At 40.8% G+C, this 17,005-nt stretch overlaps 1 protein-coding gene across 1 annotated transcript in view; it reads left to right on the forward strand.

The window, feature by feature from the left end:
* LOC126202908 (apoptosis regulatory protein Siva-like) overlaps positions 1–15,934 on the forward strand; it is a 32,554-nt gene extending 16,620 nt beyond the window's left edge. Inside the window, exons 4-5 of the mRNA XM_049936988.1 lie at positions 7,393–7,544; positions 15,606–15,934. Coding sequence (XP_049792945.1) covers positions 7,393–7,544; positions 15,606–15,651 — 198 coding nt within the window. The 3' untranslated portion in view covers positions 15,652–15,934. The remainder of the gene's footprint in view (positions 1–7,392; positions 7,545–15,605) is intronic.
* Positions 15,935–17,005: the final 1,071 nt, after the last annotated feature.

Below are 17,005 nucleotides of genomic sequence, written 5' to 3' on the forward strand. Positions count from 1 at the left end.
AAAGGACGGGTATACACTCGCGCGCACACACACACACACATATCCATCCACACATATACAGACACAAGCAGACATATTTAAAGACAAAGAGTTTGGGCAGAGATGTCAGTCGAGGCAGAAGTGCAGAGGCAAAGATGTTGTTGAATGACAGGTGAGGTATGAGTGGCGACAACTTGAAATTAGCGGAGATTGAGGCCTTGTGGATAACGGGAAGAGAGGATATATTGAAGAGCAAGTTCCCATCTCCGGAGTTCGGATAGGTTGGTGTTAGTGGGAAGTATCCAGATAACCCGGACGGTGTAACACTGTGCCAAGATGTGCTGGCCGTGCACCAAGGCATGTTTAGCCACAGGGTGATCCTCATTACCAACAAACACTGTCTGCCTGTGTCCATTCATGCGAATGGACAGTTTGTTGCTGGTCATTCCCACATAGAATGCGTCACAGTGTAGGCAGGTCAGTTGGTAGATCACGTGGGTGCTTTCACACATGGCTCTGCCTTTGATCGTGTACACCTTCCGGGTTACAGGACTGGAGTAGGTGGTGGTGGGAGGGTGCATGGGACAGGTTTTACACCGGGGGCGGTTACAAGGGTTCATTTCAACCGTATATATATATATATATATATATATATATATATATATATATATATATATATATATATATATATATAACAGAGGGAAACATTCCACGAGGAAAAAATATATCTAAAAAGAAAGATGATGAGACTTACCAAACAAAAGCGCTGGCAGGTCGATAGACACACAAACAAACACAAATATACACACAAAATTCAAGCTTTCGCAACAAACTGTTGCCTCATCAGGAAAGAGGGAAGGAGAGGGAAAGACGAAAGGATGTGGGTTTTAAGGGAGAGGGTAAGGAGTCATTCCAATCCCGGGAGCGGAAAGACTTACCTTAGGGGGAAAAAAGGACAGGTATACACTCGCACACACACACATATCCATCCACACATATCTGTATGTGTGGATGGATATGTGTGTGTGTGCGAGTGTATACCTGTCCTTTTTTCCCCCTAAGGTAAGTCTTTCCGCTCCCGGGATTGGAATGACTCCTTACCCTCTCCCTTAAAACCCACATCCTTTCGTCTTTCCCTCTCCTTCCCTCTTTCCTGATGAGGCAACAGTTTGTTGCGAAAGCTTGAATTTTGTGTGTATATTTGTGTTTGTTTGTGTGTCTATCGACCTGCCAGCGCTTTTGTTTGGTAAGTCTCATCATCTTTCTTTATATATATATATATATATATATATATATATATATATATATATATATATATATATATATATATATATTAGAAGGAAACATTCCACGTGGGAAAAAATATATCTAAAAACAAAGATGATGTGACTTACCAAACGAAAGCGCTGGCACGTCGATAGACACACAAACATACACACAAAATTCTAGCTTTCGCAACCAACGGTTGCCTCGTCAGGAAAGAGGGAAGGAGAGGGAAAGACGAAAGGATTTGGGTTTTAAGGCAGAGGGTAAGGAGTCATTCCAATCCCGGGAGCGGAAAGACTTACCTTAGGGGGAAAAAAGGACGGGTATACACTCGCGCGCACACACACACATATCCTACCCTTGTAACCGCCCCCGGTGTAAAACCTGTCCCATGCACCCTCCCACCACCACCTACTCCAGTCCTGTAACCCGGAAGGTGTACATGATCAAAGGCAGAGCCACGTGTGAAAGCACCCACGTGATCTACCAACTGACCTGCCTACACTGTGGCGCATTCTATGTGGGAATGACCAGCAACAAACTGTCCATTCGCATGAATGGACACAGGCAGACAGTGTTTGTTGGTAATGAGGATCACCCTGTGGCTAAACATGCCTTGGTGCACGGCCAGCACATCTTGGCACAGTGTTACACCGTCCGGGTTATCTGGATACTTCCCACTAACACCAACCTATCCGAACTCCGGAGATGGGAACTTGCTCTTCAATATATCCTCTCTTCCCGTTATCCACCAGGTCTCAATCTCCGCTAATTTCAAGTTGCCGCCACTCATACCTCACCTGTCATTCAACAACATCTTTGCCTCTGCACTTCCGCCTCGACTGACATCTCTGCCCAAACTCTTTGTCTTTAAATATGTCTGCTTGTGTCTGTATATGTGTGGATGGATATGTGTGTGTGTGTGTGTGCGCGCGAGTGTATACCCGTCCTTTTTTCCCCCTAAGGTAAGTCTTTCCGCTCCCGGGATTGGAATGACTCCTTACCCTCTCCCTTAAAACCCACATCCTTTCGTCTTTCCCTCTCCTTCCCCCTTTCCTGACGAGGCAACAGTTTGTTGCGAAAGCTTGAATTTTGTGTGTATGTTTGTGTTTGTTTGTGTGTGTATCGACGCGCCAGCGCTTTCGTTTGGTAAGTCACATCATCTTTGTTTTTAGATATATTTTTCCCACGTGGAATGTTTCCCTCTATTAAATCTATTATGAATCAGTACCAATATTGGTAGTGAATGCTCTTGAATGGATCGGAGCACATTACCATTCTATTTCTGCTGTAGTAGTAACTTGAAATGGGGGTGGGTTTTGTACATCGCGCGAAAGCAAAGATGGAGGCTTGATATATGTAGGGAGGCAACAGCGGCAGATTCAAGTGTAGTGCCAGCTCTTCACACCACCAGACATCATTCGGTCCCTCAATGGGATGGAGCTGCTGTGGGCTGTCCAACTTGCCTTCCACACATTCATCACTAGGGCCCTCTCTGGAAGGTTTCAGACACTTCCACTGCATCTGTACAAGGTCTGTTCAAAACCTTATGGGACATTCACAATTTTGCACCAGTGATGTGTTGGAGGGAAATGCGGTTAGATCCCTGCGCACACCTGTGTTTAATGTGTAACTGCCAGAAGTTTCATTGTTGTATGTCTGTTAGATATTGTCCAGTGCTGTATTGAGTAGAACATGGTATCACACAGTTTGTGAGTTTCGAGATGGCAGAATTAGAAGAGCAATGCGTCTGTATTACATTTTGCATGATCCTCAAGAAAACCTTCTCAGAGAAATACCAAATGGTGCTGGAAGCCTATGGTGATGAGTGTTTAATCTGTACTCAGTGTTATGAATGGTTCACACAGTTTAAAAATGGCCAGACAGCAGTTAAAGATGTCCCTTGTTCAGGACACCCTGGTGTCTGTCGATGACATTCATGGCAGGCCCATCAACGAAATTCTGTGTTTGAATGGAAGACTGACTGTCCAAGAGGTTGCAGAAGAATGTAACATTTCAGTTGGATCAGGTCATGAAGTCCTGACACAGCATCTTGGAATGCATCATGTTGCCACAAGTTTGTCCCACAGCTCATGAGTCAAGACTAGAAGACCTTCGCCTTGCAATCTATGAAGATATTTTCCATCACACAGATGAGAATGGGATGTTCTTTAAGAAAATCATAACTAGTGATAAGATGTGAGTCTACTGTTATGGTGTTGAGACCAAGTTCCAGTATTCTCAGTGGGTTAAAAAAAAGTTCTCCAAGACCAAAAGAAGCTCGCCAGGTCAGGTCAAATGTCAAAGCCGTATTAATAGTTTTGTTTGACATTGAAGGGTTAGTTCATCATGAATTCGTGCTACAGGTACAAACTGTTAATCGATAGTACTATCTGGATGTGTTGCAATGCCTATGAGAAAATGTGAGAAGGATCTAGATTGAAATATGGTGAGACAATTCATGACTGTTTCATCACGATAAAGGACTCGCACATTCGTCCCCGTTGGTGCATGTCTATTGCCCAAAAAACGAAATCACTGTGGTGTCTAATCCTCCTCACTCTCCAGACCTGGCCCCCGCATAGTTTTTTTTATTTTGAAAGGTGAAAACCCAGTTGAAAGAACAAAGATTTTCAAAGATAGATGAGATAAAAGAAAATTTGCAGAAGGTGCTTTGCACTATCCAGCAATAGGCATACCAAGATGGCTTTGGAAGTGGAAGCGGCATTGGGAGCGGTGTATCAGTTGTGAAGAAGAGTACTTCAAATGAGACCATGTACAATAAGTAAAAGGTAAGCAAAGAAAAATTTTGTGGACAAAGTTTTGTTTTTTGAGCAGACCTCATATAAGCAGAATACTGGCAGTTGATGATGTTGGTGGAGATGGGTCCTGAAAGCATGAGTGTTTTATTCAAATTGATATGGCTTGTAAATTGAGAAGATTTTACTGAAACATGTTACCTCGAAAGACTCCAAGAACACAGGAGTTTCTTTTAAACAGCATTTTAGCACAGTCTGTAATGAAATGTTACTTTTTTTTCCATATGTGAAATTTACATTGTGGTGACACACTAATCTTTGTCATAGCCCAAGGCCTAGGTTAGGCTGGAAAGCGATGATTTGTTTGAGAGTTGGTGAAGCCTACAAATGTGAATGTCAAATCTTGGTTGAGGTGTCAGACTGATCTGCAATGTAACCAGAGGTCTAGGTTAGGCTGACATCTGATCGTTTCATTTTCCATTACTTTCTGTTTACTTGCATCCAGAGTTATGCAGCATACATCAATAACAGAAGTACCAAGATGCGGTGAAAGCAGGAAACAAAAACTCAGTGTAAAATTATTTACTATGTGTCTGTGTGTATTTGTATGTTGCGTTTTTCTCCAAAGATTCAGTTTAATCACACTCTAGTGTCTAGTATGTTAAGTTTTTTTTTTTTTTACATTAAATATTTCACTTTTTCCAATGACCAGGTGAGATGGTGCAATGGTTAGCACACTGGACTCGCGTTGGGGATGACAATTGTTTGTACCCATAAAATTTCACAGAGATCTGTATTAACTTTGTAAATTAACAGTAGGTAAAATCCAAAAGACTCCCTTTTGGCCTAAAAATGTTCTGTCTGCAGGTTGAATTGCCCCACAATATTGCCCCATGAAATCAAAGAATGAAATTGTCAAGGTAAACCAGTTTAAAGATAGCTTCATTTGTCTCTTGCAAGAAGTTGTAGATACGCCTTCCACAGGACCTTCTTGTGCTTCCCTAATTGTGCCATCATTTTAAAAGAGTGATTGTCAATCAGAACACAATTGGTGGGAATCTGGATGGGCAGTTTTTTGTAATTAAGAGCCAACCTATTAGCTGTAGACGGAAGGGCATCTCTCTGGAACAAGTTTGCTCTATCATTTGACATTCACATATGTAGTAGAGCCTAAGATTCTGGTTGACTTTGAACATGAGAAGTCAGCTTGTATTCACCACTACAGGAGACATCCTGCTATAATCTCATTAGCTATCAGAAACTGAATCTCAACACACAATTTAGAATCCCTCCCCTCCATTCTCCTCCTGTCACCTCAAGGTGAACACTGCTAAACAATACTCCATAAAACACGCACATTAAAATGCATGCTCTGTTCTCAGCATTTGGTTTATAATATTACTGCTCAATGCATTCATTTATTATTTACTTATTGATGTAGTATGTTCTGTTTAATATGGGAGTTATTGATTTGTGTGTTCCATTGATCATATTTCTGACCTCTTGTTACGATGTGGAACAAGTTAAATTTACAATTATTGTACACTTTCTCAGTGAGAAACGTGGCAACATGCTAATGATTTACATGATTTCTTGAGTTATTTATATTTGTCCTGCATGCATTCAGTAACATTGGGAACCGGTATATGCAGAATACTAATGTATTTCTCCAAATGCAGATGGGGTTTGTATCAGCATCTCAGATTCTCCAAAATTTACTGTAAGAGCCACAGATTTATTCATTGTTCTGAAAACTGTAGAGTTAAATAGTTCATGTAATCTGTACAGTATGCTGTGCTAAAGGTTAGGAAATATTCATCCTGCTGGTATAACTAGTCTTCTTTGATCCCATGACATTATCAAAATGGTGTACGAAAATCAAGTTTTGAAATACAATATGTGTTTAATGTGTGTTCCCAATAAGATTAACAGTTATTCTCATATCCTCACATTAGTTGGCTTTGCCAGCTCACAGCCGGTTTATCACTTTCCAATCTAACTTAGTCCTTGGGGGCTACAATACAGATTGGTATGCCACCGTGTGATGAAGCAAGCTGGGATCTCTTTACTTCCTCTCTTGTTTTGCCATCTGCCTCCTTAAATTCATTTTATTTTCATTTTTGCCTAATTACCATTAACGCGTGTGAGTATAATCTGCATTTCCATAAAAGAGAAAGGTTAGTCCTTAGTCTAAGAAATATAGTACCAGGTGTAATTTTGTGATTTCCTAATTTATTTTGTCCATTCCTAGCTAACACCTTTGTTATAGGGTGAAATCAGTAATTGTTTCGTGACATAGATTCTATTGTTGACTTATAAACAAATACATATTCTGTACTAATTATAAACCTGTGGATGAAGAACTACTAGGATTCTTAAAGTATTTATTTGGCTATATTCGAAAACGTATTAGCAAACCCAGCCCTTAATTTAATTCCAAGTAATTACCAGATTTGTCAAAAGTATGGTTTGTATAACTATATCTGTTAATTTCATTTTTTAAACAAATAATTCGACCTAACCTTTGTGGTAGAAGAAAATGTTAGAAAGAAGGATTTTTTGATGTATTATTTAATTGAATGGATTGTGTTTTAATTGTAATTTCTGTAACTTAAACATCGAACAACATATAATTTCAGGTGCCAATTTTCGTGAGGATATATAAAGAACTGATTTTTGGTCCCGAGACAGCCAGTCCATGGCCGATTATCAGATGGGAGTTATGTATTGCTTAAATTAACAACAATGCCTCAGCTTAACAGTGGAATAAGTGTAACACAAATAGACCGTGTATTAAAACAACGACAATGAAGTAGGTTTTTTACTGCCCATAGATGTTCAACTGCAAAACCTCTTGTAGCAGTATGCTGATGTTTGCCTGCAACCTATTAATGAGGCTTGTCAATGTTTACCAGTAGTGAACTGGCCATATAACTGTGTAATATTGGGAGGGAGGGGGGGGGGGGGGGTTGTGAACAGTGAAAGTAAAGAACTGTGAAAGGCAATTGTGAAACTGTTGGCTACATCAGTTTTGAACTTCCAACACCCCATTTTTCAGCTAGTATAACAATGCAGTACGTCAACACCAAGGACTGTCAACGAAGAAATAAAGCAGGCAAATGTCACAACCACAACCTCAGTTCCAAAAAATGATATAGAAGCAAAATAAATATTGTTGGTTTTCTGTTATATCACTATTAGCACAAACATGATGTCACTTGCCACATCATCATGATGTCGCAAATCAGAGATGATATTTGGTGTTGATAGGCTCGATTAACCCAAGACTGTCAAAGTACTCATCTATATTTGTTGTTCTGAGGCTTTTGTACTTGATTTTATAAGGTTTCACTCATTTATGAAACGTTTTTTCTTCTTTTGTTTTCAGCCTGTTGTCATAAACACTTGCCAGTCATGCAGACAACCTGTGGATAATAGTCCTGATAAATGTTCATTCTGTGACAAGATGGTCTGTGATTTATGTGGTAGCAGTTGCATAAAGTGCTGTGAAGTGTATTGCCGCTGTTGCTCATTACCAGAGTGAGTAAATTTTCGCATAGTATTCACTGAAATTCTCATCAAAACTTGAACTAAATAGCAATGTAATGTAAGGTTTAGACAAGGGACATAACACATGTCACTCATTGGTGTGTGGGTGTTTGTATATACGAGGGCAGTTCAATAAGTAATGCAACACATTTTTTTTCTGAAACAGGGGTTGTTTTATTCAGCATTGAAATACACCAGGTTATTCCCCAATCTTTTAGCTACACAACACTATTTTTCAACGTAATCTCCATTCAATGCTACGGCCTTACGCCACCTTGAAATGAGGGCCTGTATGCCTGCACGGTACCATTCCACTGGTCGATGTCGGAGCCAACGTCGTACTGCATCAATAACTTCTTCATCATCCGCGTAGTGCCTCCCACGGATTGCGTCCTTCATTGGGCCAAACATATAGAAATCCGACGGTGCGAGATCGGGGCTGTAGGGTGCACGAGGAAGAATAGTCCACTGAAGTTTTGTGAGCTCCTCTCGGGTGCGAAGACTTGTGTGAGGTCTTGCGTTGTCATGAAGAAGGAGAAGTTCGTTCAGATTTTTGTGCCTACGAACACGCTGAAGTCGTTTCTTCAATTTCTGAAGAGTAGCACAATACACTTCAGAGTTGATCGTTTGACCATGGGGAAGGACATCGAACAGAATAACCCCTTCAGCGTCCCAGAAGACTGTAACCATGACTTTACCGGCTGAGGGTATGGCTTTAAACTTTTTCTTGGTAGGGGAGTGGGTGTGGCGCCACTCCATTGATTGCCGTTTTGTTTCAGGTTCGAAGTGATGAACCCATGTTTCATCGCCTGTAACAATCTTTGACAAGAAATTGTCACCCTCAGCCACATGACGAGCAAGCAATTCCGCACAGATGGTTCTCCTTTGCTCTTTATGGTGTTCGGTTAGACAACGAGGGACCCAGCGGGAACAAACCTTTGAATATCCCAACTGGTGAACAATTGTGACAGCACTACCAACAGAGATGTCAAGTTGAGCACTGAGTTGTTTGATGGTGATCCGTCGATCATCTCGAACGAGTGTGTTTGCACGCTCCGCCATTGCAGGAGTCACAGCTGTGCACGGCCGGCCCGCACGCGGGAGATCAGACAGTCTTACTTGACCTTGCGGCGATGATGACACACGCTTTGCCCAACGACTCACCGTGCTTTTGTCCACTGCCAGATCACCGTAGACATTCTGCAAGCGCCTATGAATATCTGAGATGCCCTGGTTTTCCGCCAAAAGAAACTCAATCACTGCCCGTTGTTTGCAACGCACATCCGTTACAGACGCCATTTTAACAGCTCCGTACAGCTCTGCCACCTGTCGGAAGTCAATGAAACTATACGAGACGAAGCGGGAATGTTTGAAAATATTCCACAAGAAATTTCCGTTTTTTTCAACCAAAATTGGCCGAGAAAAAAAATGTGTTGCATTACTTATTGAACTGCCCTCGTATTTATAGTAGCCAGAAACCTCCTTATTTGGTAATTTAATGAACTTAGCAGTGTTTCATCATTATCCTGTCCAACCGTCATGGTTTTTGTTTTCCTTGGTTTCCCTAAGTTACTTAAGATAGATGCCAGTATGGTTCATTTATGAGGACACAGTTAACTTCCTTTACCATTCCTGTACAAACCAAGTTTGCCCTCCATTTCCAATAGCTTTGTTGTCAGTTGGATATTCAACCGTTTCTCACTTCCTGAGTATATTAAGGAAATCCATGTATTGTTGGTGTTTGCTCTGAAATAACTTTTAATAACTAATAGGTAACATTTATTACTCAACATTCATAATTATTTTAGAGATCAGTAGTTTGTCTGACACAAACTTTCAGCTGTAAATACTCACCAGTCAGTCAGTCTTACTCGCCACTGAAGCACCCTCATGCAGCATTATTATAAATGTCACTATTTAAAAATTTAGCTTGTTTCAGTCAATGGGTTAATGACATGGATGTGAGAAATATAGATAATAAGCTGAACTCTGTGCCTGCCTTTTCGAACAGAGCATTACAGACTGTGTCATCCACACATAGCTCCCAGACAGATGGCTACTCATTCTTCTCCATTCCTTTATCTATTTTTGAATATGTTGCCGGGTCCAAGCGACAGTTGTGGTATGCACGTAAAGGTGCTTTGCGCTTGAAGAAAGCGTATATCCTGCATATTATGTATCTCGCTTGCTTATGTAGAATTTGTCACTATCCACCATCAGCGATGACAGCTCGCAAGAAATGGAATAAAATTTTACTAAATAATTGACTAATGCTCACATTGGCCGCAACATTCACAGCAAAGTGCTCAGAGCACTTCTGAACCTTCGTGGGTGGTCAGAGAATGTGTCGCATAGGTGCACAGGACAAGTCTAAACTCAACCACAATACAAGTCTAAACTCAACCTCAATAGAAATAGTTTTCAATTTTCTTCTGGCCAGGTCAGAGCAGGGTTGTTAAAATGAAACCAAATAGGGCCTAATAATGAATAAGAAAATGTGAACATGGATAAAGTACTGTGAACACCTTAGTGAAAGCATTACAGTACAAGATAAACACAAAGCCAATATCGGCCACAGTAGTATCAGTTTACATGCCAACTAGCACTGCAGATGATGAAGAAATTGAAAGACTGTATGATGAGGTAAAAGAAATTATTCAGAAAAATTGAAAGATTGTATGCTGAGGTAAAAGAAATTATACAGATAGTTAAGAGAGGTGAAAATTTAATTGTGGTGCTTGACTAGGATCTGGTGGTAGGAAAAGAAAGAGAAGGAAAAATAGTAGAGCACGGACTGGGAGAAAGTAATGAAGGAGAAAGCCACCTGTTAGATTTTAGCGCAAAGCTTATTTTAATCATAATTGAAAGAGTGCTGTATTGTGGAGAAGATGGAAGATTTCAGATGATTACGTACGGTGATGCAGAAATTTTAAAATCGGTTTTCAAACTCTAAGACATTTCTAGTGGCAGACCGGGACACTGATTATAAGTCAAAAATTGAGGAATTGCAAAAATGTAGGAAACTGAGGAAGCACCGGATAAGGTGGAAGGACCAGAGATTATTGACAGTTTCAGAGGGAGCATTAGACAATGTTTGACTGAAATAGGAGAAGGAAATACAGTAAATGATGATTGGGTAGCTTTGGGAGATGACAAATTGAAGATTATAGATGATCAGATAGGTAAAAAGAGAGGACCTGGTACAGAATCCTTGGATAACACAGGACAGATTGAATTTAATTGATGAAATGATATATGGAGGAGATGTGTAAGGGGAAACAAACTGGAAGACTATGCTATAAAAAGAGAGGAAGAAATGGGCGAAGATGAGATGGGAGATATGATATTGTAAGAAGAATTCAGCATAACACTAAAGGTCCTAAGGGGAAAAAGATCCCTTGAATTGACAGCATTTCCCCAGCATTATTGAGAGAGCTAGCCATGACAAAAATTATTCCACCTGCTGTGCAAAATACATGAGAAAGGTGAAATACCCTCAGATTTCTGGAAGCGTGTAGTAGCTTCAATTCCAAAGAAGACCGGTATTGACACATGTTAAAAAAATCGAACCATAAGTTCAGTGTGTCATGATTGCAAAATATTGTCACAATTGTTTGCTGCAGAATGGAAAAACTAGTAGATGCCATCTCGGGGAAGATTAGTTTGATTGCAGAGAAATGTAGAAACACACTTTGCAGTTCTGTTCCTACAACTTATCTTGGAAGATAAATTGAAGAAGGCAAACCTATGTTTACTGTATTTCTGGATTTAAAAGAAAACTTTTGAAAATGTTGATTGGAATACATGCTTCACAATTTTGAAGGTAGGAGGGACAAAAACAGGGATCAAAAGGTTATTCACAAATTGTACAGAAACCAGACTGCAATTATAAGAGACAAAGGACATGATAGAGAAGCTGTAGTTTAGAAGAGAGTGAGGTGGGATTGTAGCCTATCCCCAATGTTATTTTATGTGGATATGGAGCAAGTTGTGAAGGAAACAGAGGACAAATTTGGCAAGAAAATTAAAGTTCAGGGGGAGAAATAAAAATTCTATCATGAACAGCAAAGCATTTGGAAGAGCAGTTGACTTAGATAGATAGTGCCATGGAAAGATATTATAAATTGAACATCAACAAAAGTAAAACATGGTTAATAGAATGTAGCTGAATTAAATCAGCTGATACTGGTGGGATTAGATTATAGGAAGGAACACTAAAAGTAGTAGACAAGTTGTGCTATTTGGGCAGGAAAATAACAGATGATGGTCAAAGTAGGGATGATACAAAATGTACAGTGCCAATAAAAAGAAAAGCATTTCTGAAAAAGGGGGATTTGTCAAATGAATTGAATTGGGGATAAAAGGGATTTGTGGTACAATTTTATTAAAAGAAGGTATCATTTTATACAACACATCCTGAGGCATCATAAGTTGTCAATTTGCTAATGGAAGGAAGTGCGGAGGGTAAAAATTGTAGAGAGATACCAGAGGTTGAGTATTGCAAGCAGCTTCAAATGAATGTGGGTTGTGGTACTTATGCAGAGATGAAGAAGTTTGCAGAAGATAGACTAGCATGGAGAGCTGCTTCAAATCAGTTTTTGGACTGAAGATCATAACAACAAACAACATGATGAGACTGAATGCTGCCTGGTAGTGTTGCATGTACATGAATGGTAAGAAAAGTATACAAGGGGAACAGAGATGAACGGGGAATCTGTCATGTCCTGCCAATTCGTCTCTTATAGGGTTCCTGAAGGATGCTTCTTTCGTGGATAGCTGTACAATAATTCAAGCAAATCACAGTAATGGTTTTATTACAATAAAGTAGATTGACAATACTTAACTTTGGGTCACAAGCAAATGGCAACATGCAAATAATCAATGTCCTTCGCTATGTACAATTTCCATACAACGGCTTTTCTAGGGCCTCTCTTCTAGCGCGTGGTTCCTAGTCCGGATCTGCTAGTGCCCATCTCCTACTGTCTGGCCGAGGCTGGCAGGAGCGGCACTTATATTGTCTTTGGGTAGAGGCTCCTCCTGTCGTAATGTGGTGCTAGTCAGCGTACTATTGGCTGACATCGTCTCTCAGCCTTCTCTGCCCATGCGTTCTTCATCTTTCTGCCGGCACTTGTCGTTATGTTGAAACATTCCCCCCTACCCCTCAAAACGACGGACCGTCGTCGTGCAGGGAGTGCGACTACACTGGGGGCAGCAGGAGTGTGGGCGCATTGCTGGATCGGAAGCTGTGGCAGCAGGGGACGTCAAGCTTCCAGTTGTATCCCACCTTACGGCCTTTGCTCTGGCGCAAACATGCCCCGGGAAACGACCAGAAGGGTACGCGTCCACATCCTGATGCCATGAAATAGATGAAGGTGGCGACAGCTGTGGTGTTTGCGGGTCCAGCTGCATCGGTAGGACAAGAGGAGGCGAAGGCTCCATCTCCATGGGGTCGTCCCACGGTGTCTTGATGACACCCTCTGGCGGCTGCTGTGGCTGCACTGTCCTCTGGATCTGTGAATCTGGGGGAAGAGACACTGAAAGATCATCGTGCTCATGACAGAGGTGAAGTTGATTTTGATGGTGGTGCTGCATGCCATCTGGACCTGAAATAAGATACATGCAACTGCCAAGTCGACAGACGATCTCGTCCCCGCACACCGTCTTCTGCCACTAAAAACTCTGTAAAAGACAATATCATGTGGCAAGAAGCAATACTTGTGGCCTTACTCCAGTGCTGGATGCCGAGGAGGGTGAAGCAGTGCCCTATGGTGGTCGCTGTGAAGCAATTCCGCCGGCGATGGTCCATCTCATGGAGGTGAGAAATAGTTGCAGTGCTTGATCCCGGTGTTTGCAGAGCGAAGTTTGGCCATGTGTTGCTTGAAGGTTCTGACAAAATGTTCCGCTTTACGTTTGGCTGTGGATGGAACGGTGCACTAGTTAGATGCTGTATGCCACTGCGTTCACATAATGTTTCAAATTCATTTGATGTGAACTGAGGGCTGTTGTCCGACACTATGACTTCAGGTAAACCTTCGAGGCAAAAAATAGAGGACAAAACCTGAATTGTGCTTTGTGACATTGTCGAGTTCATTAGCACAACAAAAGGAAACTTGCTATATGAGTCAACCACAATCAATCAGGTGTTCCAAAAAGGTCCTGCAAAGTCTCTGCACAGACGTTGCCATGGTGACTGTGGCTTAGGCCAAACAGATAATTTTGGCAGGTGGACTAGGGTGCTATGTGGGGTGAGTAGGGTGGGATGAAGGGGAAGGCAGGGGGGGGGGGTTTGTATGGGTAGCTAGCAGCTTGTGAGGGAGGCAGCAGATTTGGTGGCTAGGAATAAGGGAAGAAGGGGTTGCAGATGCATGGGTGAGGCATCTGATATGTGGTTCTGGAACCAGTGGGGTGAAGAATGTGTTGTAGAGGTAACTCCCATCTGCATAGTTGAGAAAAGCTGGTGGTGGAGGGAAGGATTCAGAGACCTTAGTTGTGAAGCAGATGTTGAAATTGAACATGTTATGCCCATCTGCATGTTGTGTCACTGGGTGGTCAACTTTGTTTTTGGTCACAATTTGGCGATGGCCACTGATTCTGGGGGATAGCTAGCTTGTTGGAAAAAAGTTGCGTAATGATTACAGCAGAGTTGGTATATGATATGGCTGCTTTCACAGGTGGCCCTGTCTCTGGGAGAAAAAGATAAGCCAGTGATAGGAACTGCTGGTGAATTGGGCAGGATCTTAGGTATGATGTCCCTCCTTTCCGCGTACAATGACAGACAATCACCCTGCAGTCTTGCCATATACAATCTCTATTGCAATCACTGCACTGCTCTTAATTTTGGTATGCAACCAACCAGTTGTCCTCTGGAAGGAATGGCCGCCATGTAATTGTGGCCAAAAACAAAGTTGGCCACCCAGTGGTACAATATGTTGAGAGTTTATTGGCTGCTGTACAACCAGTGCCATCTTCAGTAGCAGATGGCCCTGCTTTTCTGAACTATCCGAATGTTGAGCAATACTCACAACACATTCCTCGCTTTTCTTACCCTTGTGGGTAATCTCTACCTATCAGTTTTCACTTCCTCTGCCCTGTCACTCCCTTCCTCATCAATTCTGCCATGTCACCTACATCGTGCGCCACTGTCCACCAGTGGGATTCGTGTATCCCAGCCTAGCCCATGCAGCTGCCACCTCTCCTTCCTCCATTTCTAGCCAGCAAACCTGCTGCCTTGCTCCCAGTCACTACCAAGCCCAACTCTTCTTCCTGTCTGCTGCCCCTCTTTTCCCTAACACCCCACTACATACAACACCCATCCCCCCACCCCCTCTCTCCCACCTACTAAAATACAATCCTGGCATTGTGTGTCCAGCCAGCACAATGTGTGTGTGTGTGTGTGTGTGTGTGTGTGTGTGTGTGTGTGTGTCATTAAGTCACTGTTGTTGCCCTTTTCATCTGCTTTCACATAGTTCTAAGATGTCAGTGCTGTTATTGCTCATGATAGTTTTGTGTTTTTGTAATTTTTCTGCTTTTAGCATGTCCTTATATTCCATGTTCATGGTTTTGTCCCTGTTTTTGTACAATGATGCTTTCATTGGATCTCAACATGGAGCACCACACTTGTACCCATGCTGGATCCTGGCTTTTGAGCTGCATGATCACTACTGTAAAAATTGTTCTCTTTACTTAGGATATAATGTGGTGTTATCCTGTTGCCTTCTGCATCGCAGTTTTATTGCCATTCTAATCGTCCTGATCATGCCAGTAAATATTCAGCCTCAGTCCAGGTTGACAGCCTCTCTCTTCCACATTATGCCGATACTAGTGATACCATTTCCACCATCAGGAGAAAAGATTTTCTCCTTTGCCGCCTTTGAGATTATCTTATTCAGCCGTTAAAGTCATTGGTGATCTTTATGTAGATCAGGGCCTTTACAGGATGTATCATCTGGAGCCAGATGAACCATGTGATGTAGGTGTGCTGTTACTCTTTCATCCTTCTTGTTTTGCGACAGTATTTGTTACAGTTTATTAAAGTATTGATAAAAATTTTAGTTTCAGCAGCACCGAAGAGAGCTGCATTTGCATTGGTTGTGCCTGACAGTGAGCACTATAAGGATGTACAGGGAATATTGAGACCAGCACTGCCACTTTAGACAGCAATTTGAGGTGTTTGTCATGAACTTTTGTGTTGGACTATCTGTTAATTGTCCGTAATAATTCCATTTTTATTGTACAGTATTATAAGTGTTGACCAACAGTACCTGTTATCAAATAATATCATTGTATTTAAATCAGAATTCAGTAAGGATAATTTTGTAAGTGTCTTGTGTATTTTTTAAAATAAATTTTAATACTTTTAATTGCCATCAGTGAGAAATATCACAGTGTAAAAGTTAAAATAAAGTTTCTATATGAATTTCTAGCTACTATAATCTTATTTGTTCACCCAACCTGCTAACTGCAGTGCTTGTATATTTTTAAAAATGATTGCAGATTAGGCCAGCCTCTTGAATACCAGTAGGAGTCTGTCTAGTGTCAGTGTTAGTGCATTCACTGAGCATAGCGTAAGATGCTGGACTGACAAGGAGATGTCCCCAGCAGTGGGATTGACTTTTTTAAACCAAATGGTGATGTAGGTTAAGATCCCAGGTATTGCACCCAGCAGCCATTCACCCTGATGGGCTCTTGTTCGCAAGAAATTGCCGAGAAAAATTTCAGAGTTCTGCACGGTGCTTGATAAAGTTAAACAAGTCGAATTACATAGTCTGATTTAGTGGTGTAATGGATAGGATGATAACTTCACATGCAAGAGATTGTTGGTTTGAATCTCGTCAGGTACTATGGACTTTTTAAATTTTAAATCTTTATCCAAACAACTTTTACCACTATTTTTTTATTCATTTAATTGGTTTAAATGTATTTTTTATTTCTATTCCTTTGTCATACTATTTTAATCATCATCTGAACTTTTCTCATTTGTTTCATTTTTTCTTATATCATTCTTTTTCCAGTTGGAATTTTTTTGAATAAGAATTTAATTATATTTATCTGTTATAATATTCAATTATTTGAAAATTCTGATCCATCAGTTAAAAAACATGAGACCAAATAATTCTTTTATATTGACTGTGCAGTGGTGTGTGAAATGCCATTCATTACCAGATGTTCAATTTTTGTGCACGGTAATGATCATACAAACGTTTAAAACATAAGCTAAATTGCTGTTACACTATGAATAATATAGCACAGACAAAGATTTAAATGAAAGAAGGGTTTACAATTATAACGAATTTCAAACAAAATGAGAAGTAGATATAATGAATGCAATAATGTGGACGAGGAAATGTTGATAAAACAAAAGAAATTAAATTGAAATTGATTAAAACACATGAACAGAGATTTTAAAAAATGATTATCAGAGCCATTTCGTTAAAGATTTAAAATTTTACAAA

This window comes from Schistocerca nitens, chromosome 9 (assembly GCF_023898315.1).
Source record: "Schistocerca nitens isolate TAMUIC-IGC-003100 chromosome 9, iqSchNite1.1, whole genome shotgun sequence".
Taxonomy (NCBI): Eukaryota; Metazoa; Arthropoda; class Insecta; order Orthoptera; family Acrididae; genus Schistocerca; species Schistocerca nitens.